This window comes from Pteropus alecto, unplaced genomic scaffold (assembly GCF_000325575.1).
Source record: "Pteropus alecto unplaced genomic scaffold, ASM32557v1 scaffold67, whole genome shotgun sequence".
Lineage (NCBI taxonomy): Eukaryota > Metazoa > Chordata > Mammalia > Chiroptera > Pteropodidae > Pteropus > Pteropus alecto.
This window is the reverse complement of record NW_006441061.1, coordinates 9,080,130-9,089,175: the sequence shown is the minus strand read 5'-3', so window position 1 is coordinate 9,089,175 and position 9,046 is coordinate 9,080,130. Positions and strand designations below refer to the sequence as shown.

General features: G+C 66.6%; 1 protein-coding gene across 1 annotated transcript in view; it reads left to right on the top strand.

Annotated features, from left to right (window-relative positions):
- The window catches only part of NACC2 (NACC family member 2), a 53,558-nt gene that overhangs the window by 40,494 nt on the left and 4,018 nt on the right, over window positions 1-9,046 (top strand). The window contains exons 4-5 of the mRNA XM_025051254.1: window positions 6,031-6,195; window positions 8,515-8,620. Coding sequence (XP_024907022.1) covers window positions 6,031-6,195; window positions 8,515-8,620 — 271 coding nt within the window. The remainder of the gene's footprint in view (window positions 1-6,030; window positions 6,196-8,514; window positions 8,621-9,046) is intronic.

Below are 9,046 nucleotides of genomic sequence, written 5' to 3'. Positions count from 1 at the left end.
CAGGCAGCTTTTTAAAACTGCGGCTTCCGAAGTGTTTCTCAGTGGGGGTCAGGCCGGTGCTGGCGGCTGCGTCCTACCGCGGTGGGTGACCCCGGGCCTTCTATGCGTTAAGTGCATTTGGTTTGGCGCAGCTGGCGTGTGCTCATTAGGGTATGAGAGATCGTGCAGCAGCAAGACGTTCTCCTGCGGGGTCCCTCCGCCCCTGGCCCCCGCGGGTGCCCCCAGTCCGCCGCGCGTCCCACGTGTTGGGTCTGCGAGCAGAGCGTGCGTCTCGCGTAAGCACATTCCCGGGCACGCGGAGCCCTGCCGGGAATTTAGTGACTGGTGTCACTTGGTTGGTGCACAGGGAGCTGGATGTGTCTCGGACAGCCCTGGGCGAGCCCGGGGAGCCCACAGAGGGCCGGAGAGCAGAAGGAGGGGTCCGATGGGCACTGGAAGCCGCTGCTGGGACCGCGGCGGGAGGCGGGGCCCGTAAGCGAGCCGGGGACAGGAGCGGCAGAACCCGCTGGGTCTGGAGGGCCGTGGCCGGAGAGTGGGCTTGGCGGCCGTGCCACAGTTGGATGGGCAGGTGCCCAGAGGGAGTGTCGAGTGTTCTGAGCCGTGACCCAGAGGCCCGGACAGCAGGACTGGTGGCCCGCAGTCCAGGATCGCACTGGCCACGGGCCTCTCTGGGTGCGGTCCAGGTTGCTCTCTCTCCGCCTGGCCCTGGCGCGGTCCCCGGCAGCGGTGCCTGTACCTTCCTGAGGTGGGGGCCGGAGACACCTGGCGAGTCCCTTTCGGTCTTAGCTCCAGGGGCTCGGGCAGCAGTGGCCACACTCCGGCTCCCGCCCTCCGCTCCTGTCTCTGGCCATTCTCCGCCCTCCCTGGCACTCGTCTGCGATTTCCGCCCGACAGGCCGTGTTTCACGGCTTCTAAATGTGTCTTGTCCCCATATTTTTGGGTCCACGAAATGGGGCACATCTTACCTTCGGTGGCGTGTCATGGTTCCACTGGTGGCAGTTCTCTCTGTGGGCACACAAAGGACGGAACGGTGACTGTGACGACCCCCACCCTGCACCTCCCACCCGCCCGCGTGCGCCTGCGGGAACCGCCACCTGCAGCGTTCCGGGATGCTGACGGTTGTGTTCGGGTGGAGGGACGTCCTTCACGGGTGTGGCCTTTCAGAACTGCCAGTGGACTTGGCGCTGAGCTGGCAGCTGCAGAGATGGCTGAGATCGTCCACCCGTGTGGCCTGGGCATTCGCAGTACAGAGCAATTCCGTCACCCCAAGACTCCTCCGTGCTGTCCCGTCACCCCCCACACCCCGCCCCTGGAAGCCCCAATCTGTCCTCTGCAGGCTGGGCCGTGATCCACCGAGAGGATGGTTCCCGGTTGGTCCCTTGCTGCAGGACCCTGGGGCTGTTTCCAGTTTGGGGCATTTGTAGACAGAGCTCGTTTCTGTCCCGCGTAAGTTCCCGGCCGTGGGGTCGCTGGGCCCTGTGCTCAGTGTGTGTTTAATCTCCTAAGACGTGGACAGGCCAGCCGCCCTCACCTGCCAGGGCAGGGGGCTGGCCGCCGCACGTGGCCACCAGCGCTGGGCGCCTGCAGGTTTTCAGGGTCAGCCTTTCCCATGCATGCGACAGGGAACCTCTGCGTGGCTGGAGCTGGCATTTTTCTAGCGGCCGATGCTGTGGAGCAGCTTCGCGCCTGCTAACTTGCCATCTGGACCGTCCCCGGTAAAGTGTCTGTCCAGACCTTTGCCCGTTTTCACATCGGGGCTGTTCGTCGGCTTCCGTCGCGTCTGGAGAGGGTGGCGCGTGTTTTCAATGCGCGTCCTGTACCGCACACACGACCCGCAGACCTGCCCTCCCGTCTGAGGCCCGTCCGCCTTTCCATCTTCTGCAGATGGGCGTTTTTCATTTCAATGACGTCTCGTTTATCAACTAATCGTTTTATGGGTTGTGCTTTTGGGGTCATGTCTACACTTTTAGCCAAACGCGAGATGACACAGATGTTTATTCTGTTTTCCTCTTAAACTTTTACAGTTTTGAGTCTTACATTCGGGTCGACGACCCATTTTTGTCCGTTTTCACGTAAGGCGCGAGCTTTAGATCGAGGCCGTTTTTGTTTGTCTTTTGCCCGTGTGTGACCAGTTACTCGGCACCATTTGTCGAACAGGCGGTCGCCCCTCCATTGCATGACGTGTGCTCCTTTGTCACAGATCAGCTGAGCGTACTCGTGTGGGTCTATTCCTGGGCCACACGCTCTCCGTGCGCCCGGGCACACGGGCTTGGTTACTAACGCAGATAGTGGGTCTTAAAATTAGACAGTGTGATTCAGCGTTTTTCTTTCTACTTGGTTTGAGTTGTGTTTTTCTATATAATTAACGACTAGGGGTTCATTTTCTTCTGCCATTTTAACAAACGCCATATACTTTCGCGGAATGGCTGTCCCCTCCTCTGTCCCCCGTGCCCTGTCCCCACCCAACCTTAGTAGGGCTCCCCGGCGGCCTGAGCAGCGCGGCTCGGTCACCTGCTGGCGGCCACTCGTGTTGATGGGGGCTCCCGAGGGTAGGGCTGCCTGTGCCGTCTCGAGGGTGCCACCTGCGTGATTCCCTGGGGACACGCCAGGCACCTGGGGTCGGGGACGCGCTCCCCGTTGGGGCCCCTGCACGGCGATGCCCTCTAGGCCGGGGCCCTGCTGTGTTGCGTGGGGACGGAGTCCGTGCCTTTCTTCAGATTCGGAGTCAGTGACTCTTAGGAGGCTGAGAAGGTGCCCGGACGGAGGCCGGCGTGACCCTCCCGGGTCCCCTCCACACCTCAGCACCCGTCGCTCCTTCTGTTCGTTCCTTAAAAAATGTTTTAATTGTGGTAAAATGCACATAACGTTGACCGTCTCCACCAGGGTGAGCACACAGCTCGGTGGCATCGGGCACAGTCACACTGTGCGTGGCCATCGCCACCATCCTCCCTCTCCAGGACTTTCTCATCTTCCCAACTGGAAACTTTGTCCCCATTAAACTCTCACCCCCAGCCCCTCCCCCCGCCCTGGCCCCACCGTCTACTTCCTGTCTGTGGATCTGACTCCTTGGGGACCTCCCGTGAGTGGGGGTCCCATGGGATGCGTCCTTCCGTGACTGGTCCCTCTCTCGGCGTGACGTCCTCAGCCCCGGTCCTCCTGTGCTGGTTGGACTCGTGCAGGGTCCCCAAGGCGAGAGCAGCGGGGCCTGAAGGCGCACGGGAACCCCTTCGGGACCCCAGTCCGGGACCCCAGTCCGAGCCCCCGGAGGGCCCGCCCACGTGGCCCACGACCACACTTCTGTTTTCTTCGGCCAGCGTGACCTCCTTGCCTGCCTGTGACGCTGCCGCCCTTTGCCCAGATGAGCCGTCGTTCCGGATTCTTCCACTGGGACCTTTGTGGCCGTGACGCACGGTTCCCACGCGGGGAGCGAGATCCCACCTGTGGCCCCCTCGCACGTTCCTCTGCACACTTCACGGCGCCAAACGGGGGAGCCCACGTGCCTGGAACCAGGCTGGGCCAGTTGAGAACGGGGTCGTTGATGGCGAAGGTGGCGGCTCTGCCACGGTGGCTGGGCCTGGGGCGGCAGGAGGCCACCGAGTGCCCCGCACCTGGGGGACCTCTGCGTGATGTGCGGAGTCTGCAGATGGCCCCCCAGCCCACCAAGGGGCCCCCACCACCCTGCGATCTGGCTGGAATGACCCGTCCGAAGCCCACCGGGGACCTGAGGATGGCCCTGTCACTGTGCCCAGCAAGAGCTCTGTGGTTTCCAGAGCTTGTTGTCACCCCTACACCCGGGGCTGGGCAAGGGGCAGCTCCAAGCGCAGTCCAGATGGGATGCCCCCTCGGGCTCAGGAGTGTTTGGCTGGTGACCGTCCACACTGCGAAGCAGGAATAGGAGGCTCTGGGCTTGTTCTCACGGCTCTGGCTCTAGGGGGGGTCAGACGGCCAGGCTGGGGGGCCTGTGGGGTGCACACACCTTGTGCTGTTTACGGAAAGTGCGGGACGAGGGGTGGCGGGTCCAGCGAGCGCTCTGTAGATGCCAGGCTGCCCGTCGTGACTGTGACCACCGCGGGCGGGGGTGGGGCGGGGTGGGGGATGGGCGGTCGCTTTTAAAATGCCATCGGGCGACTTCCCTCTGCTCCCTCCAGAGCCCGGGGCCCCGCGTTCGGGAGAGTGCTCCGTTGCTCTGTGTGACTCCCCCACCTGCTGCGTCCCCCCAACGTGCCTGGTGGGAAACGCTGCCCCCCCGGTGGCCCCCTCTGACCGGATCTGTGCCGCGGGCTCTGCTAACTGGAGTGAGCGCCCTCCTTTGGCCTGGAGTTGGGCTGCAGCCAGGCCGGAGCCACAGCGTGCCAGCCCCTGTCCCTTGTCCCTGCACAGACAAGCGGGTACCTCCCTGTGAAGGGGCTAAGCCCAGGGCACAGGGCGCAGGGGTGGCCTGGGGGTCCCAGGAGTGGGGGCTAGAGCAGCGGGTTGGTCCGAGGGACTCCCCTAGGATTTTTGGGGTGTTGGCTTCCAGAGGCTGGGCGGTCCTCCTCCTCTCCTGCAAGAACTTGGTACGAAGATAATTTGGGGCTAATTCGCACCCAGGCTGCCCCAGGTTCTGGAAGTCTTGGGGGGCAGGGGACGGGAGAGCGTCTGCCCAGGACCGATCCTCGCCACCCTCCCTCCTGAGGCCCCCACTCGGTTCCCCGGGTCCCTCTCCCACCCGGCCTCCCCCACCCTCGGGCTCAGGTGCCTCTGCTGGACCCCCTAAGGAGGGCGTCCCGGAGCAGAGGGGACAGGGGCCCTGGCCAGGCCGAGGGGCCGGGCGTACCTGCCCTATCGTGCTTGGCGAGCAGGTCCCACCCCGGCCCTGCTCTCCGGGCACCCGAGTCCTGGAAGGTTCTGCAGGCCATCTCCTGCCCAGGGGCCTTTCCCCCACGCAGACCCTGCCTGTGGCGCCGTGGGTGAGGGAGGGGCGGCCTCGCTGCTCAGCCAGGTGTGTGGCAGAGCCTGCCCCGTGTCCTCGGTGGTGACAGCTGGCCAGGAGCAGGTGGCCCTCCCGGGAGGTGACCCAGAGTCACCCGCGTGGTGGGGACGCAGGGATGAGGGAGGCGGCGCCCCTGCTTCTGTCCGGGCGGGCGGAGAGTGGCAGACTGATGCCGTGCGCAGTGTGCGGGGGGCCTGTGCCCCGGACCCCTGCTCCGTGCAGGCCTCTCCACGCCTGCAGAGGGCGGGCTGGCTGTGGGAGGCGGGGGGCGTGGGGCAGGACTGGGGCGCCTGCTTGAGGAGCCTCGGGGCGCGGAGCCTGGTGGGAGCATTGGCCCCCAGCACCCGGTCCAGCAGCAGGTGTGGTGGGTGCCCAGCAGGTGCCCGACAGACTCGGGGCCTCTGTGAGCAGCAGAGGGGAGCCCCCACCCGGCCACAGGAGGGACACCCGAGGGTCCATGGGCAGGGCAGGCTGAGGTGGGCGGTCAGATGGGCAGTGGGCAGGCCAGGCCGAGGTCAGGCGGGCAGGGCAGGGATGGGGCGGTTCTCTGCTTGATGTCCGGCCTGCCACTTGTGGCCAGCATGGCTCGGGGAAGCCAGGGGGCCCTCGCCGTCCCTTCCCACACCGGAGCTGCAGGCCCGGCTGCCCCAGGGGTCCCTGGCTGTCCCCAGCAGTAGTTCGTCAGGGACAACGCCCATCGTGCCCACCCGGCTGTGCGGCCGCCTGCTTGAGTGTTAGCAGATATCCTCAGAGCCGCCCCTCGGCCTGGTGCGGCCTCTGGGGAAGCGTCCACTCACGGGGGGCTGCACCCCCACCTGTACACCTGCTCCACCCACTCCCCAAGCCCTCACGCCCGCCTGGCCCGCAGGCCTCTGCCTGCTGGATGCCTCCCAGGTGCCTCTGGGGCCCTCAGCGACTTGTTCCCGGGCCTGGGCGGGCGTCCCTCGCCTGGCTTCCTCTGCTCGCCGGTTCACTGGGCCTCCCCGCAGAGGGCAGGGCCAGCGGGCCGGGTGTGGGTGTGGCCGGGGCGCCTGACCGGGTCGGTTCTATGTCCACAGTGCAAGAGAAGCCCGAGCCGGTGCCGCTGGAGAGCCGCTCCTGCGTCCTCATCCGTCGCGACCTCGTGGCCCTGCCCGCCAGCCTCATCAGCCAGATCGGGTACCGCTGCCACCCCAAGCTCTACTCGGAGGGCGACCCCGGTGAGAAGCTGGAGCTGGTGGCAGGTGAGGCCTCGCCCCGCCCTCTGGCCGATTTGCTCCCCGGGGCTGTGAGCAGCGCAGTTGTCACCAGCCAGTCAGAGAGGAAGCCTGGCCATCTCATATCTCCTCTAATTTCCTTCTAGAAGGACGTGTCGTTAAGAGGAGTTATTCCATCGAATTAATTTAGCATTTTAATTGAATCCCCTGGGCTGATCTCGCTTCTGATTGGCAGAGGCGGCCGTCACGGTTGTGTTTTAATTTAGACCGACAATAAAACCAAGTCGGATACAGCTTACGAGCCCCCACGGCTCCCCCCAAGTGTCCGATGGCCACGTCTGCGGGGCGACGACCTGCAGTTCCGCACCGCGGCTCGCGGTCCGAGGCGGCTCTTCCGTAAAAGCAACGGGACTGAGTCGGCTGCGTCAGGGCCGGCGCCTTTGGCGGAGTGTTTATCTGGGCGGCGTTGGGACCGTTTTTAGATTTTTGAGGCTGTTTGAGGGGAAGCTGGAACTCAGTGGCACTGTCACCCAAGCTGGTGGACAGGGAGCGTTTTCCAGGGGCCTCTCGCTCGCCCGCGGGGCCCCTCACACAGGCTGGCCAGGCCCGTGGGCGCCTCCCTCCTCCCGCTCCTCAGGGGTTCTGTGCCAGCCGCCGGGGCCCCCACTCCTGTCTCGCACCCCCAACCACTGCAGCCCCAGCAGCATCATGGGGTTCTGCCCACCCTGCCGCCTCAGCTGGGAAGCTCCGGTGCCGAGGGCAGCTCCCGGCTGGCTGAGGAGGGCGACCTCGCCGTCCAGCGCACGGGGCAGCAGCTGGGCTCCTCCCGCTCCTCAGGGGTTCTGTGCCAGCCGCCGGGGCCCCCACTCCTGTCTCGCACCCCCAACCACTGCAGCCCCAGCAGCATCATGGGGTTCTGCCCGCCCTGCCGCCTCAGCTGGGAAGCTCCGGTGCCGAGGGCAGCTCCCTGCCGGCTGAGGAGGGCGAGCTCGCCATCCAGCGCACGGGGCAGCAGCTGGGCCGTGAGGCTGGTCCGGCCAGGCCGGGGTGGGGCAGGGGCGCACCAGGCTATGCCCTGGACCCCCACCCCTGCCGCCACCGCTGTCCTGGGCGGGACCTGGGGCCCGCGTTCGGGAGGGGCCCGTGTGGGGCATGATGGACTATGATTGGCCCTGGCGGTGGGTTCCAGCTGAGGGCTTTCGGGGGGCAGGGCCCCAGGGGACGCCGTGGAGGAGGACCCTGCCTTCCCGCAGCCTTCTACTGATGTTTGGGGTCGGAGCAGGCGAGGGCTCGCCACCTGCCCTGTCCCCACCCGGTCCCCAGCTGGATGTTGGGTTGCCAGGCCCTGCCAGGCCCCAGGCCCCCTTTATAGAGCTCCCCACAGTGAGGGGGTGTCCTGCCCGGTGGCCCAGGGCGACCTGCTCTGCTGTCGAGTTTAGGCTTTGCAGGTATGACCTGGGTGGACAGGAGGCCGGAAACCGTTTGATGCCGCTGACCAGACGCCCCGCTGGGTCCCCTCCAGTCAGCCATGAGCCTCTCGAAGCCCTGGCTGCCGCTCCCCCTGGGGCCTTGGCTCATGGGGCTCATCGCTGAGCTAGGAAAGGCTCCCTGCGGCCAGGGCCAGGTGTCCCGGAGGAGCAGGGCCCTGTGTGGCCCTTCTGCCCTGCCCGTCCCCTCCTGATGGGGAGGTGCGAACGTGCTGGGACACTCGGTCACAGGGAAAGGCCAGGCGAGATGGGGCCGCCCCGAGACCCCCGAGGCCGGCAGTGCCCACGTGGCCTTCGACGTCCGGTGTGGGCACAGGCATCCCCCAGCTCCCGGGGTCCCCCCTGCTGGTATCTCAACCCTTTGCTGGCGGCCTGGTGGGGCGCCCGGGCCTGCCAGGCTTCTCGGAGTAAATGGCACCACGTGGGCTCGGTGGTCACCCCACGGCCCTCAGCCGGCGGTTCCCCCAGCGCAGCCCAAGGAGAAGCCAGGGGGAGCCCCCGCCCGGCTCCCCGTCACTGCCTGTGGCTCTTCGGTGTTTGGGAGGGGACCTTGAGGAAGGACAGAGTGTCCCCTGACCCCCAGAGGAACCAGGGAGCTCTCTCGAAGCTGGAAGGGTAGTTGGGGACAGCCTTCGAGCATGCCACCAAGCCTGCCTCCTGTGGTGACAGGGCCTCCGCGCAGCAAGGCCAGCCTGGAGCGACAGTCCTCGCTCTGCGGGGCCCAGGCCTGGGCGGCGCCTGCTGGGTGGCGGGTCCTGGGACCCTGCTCTCACCAGCCAGGAGGGTCCCCGCTGCCCTGTCTGGCCCAGCAGCCCCCGGGAAGGCCGGGGCCTCACTGTGTTCTGTCTGGCGGCCGCAGGCTCCGGCGTCTACATCACGCGCGGCCAGCTGATGAACTGCCACCTCTGTGCCGGGGTGAAGCACAAGGTGCTGCTGAGGAGGCTGCTCGCCACCTTCTTTGACAGGTGGGTTTCTCCGCTCGCCAGACCCCTGGCTGCGCCCCTCAGGGTCAGGGCCGCCAGGCCCCGGCAAGGGGGCGCATCTGCCCGGACGGGACCTGGGTCTGGGGAGGGCCAGGCTCTCAGGCGTTTCCGGGAGGGCTGGGGGGTCCCCCCAACGAAGTGAAGAGCCGCCTCGCTCCATCGCAGGTGGGTCAGGCAGCCCGTCCCCTAGGGGGCTTTACTCCCTCCCGGCCCTCAGCGGTGTGAGCCCCGCTCCCCACCCTCCACCTCGACCCCCGGGACGGGCACCAGCCCAGGGGGAGCCAGGTGTCCCCTGCCGCAGGCTCTCGGCTCCTCCGCTCAGCACTGGGCAGCGGCGATGCCCATTCCCGCGGTCACCTGCGGCCAGAGCCTCACTCGGACCCCCCGCCCTCCCCACACCAGGAACAC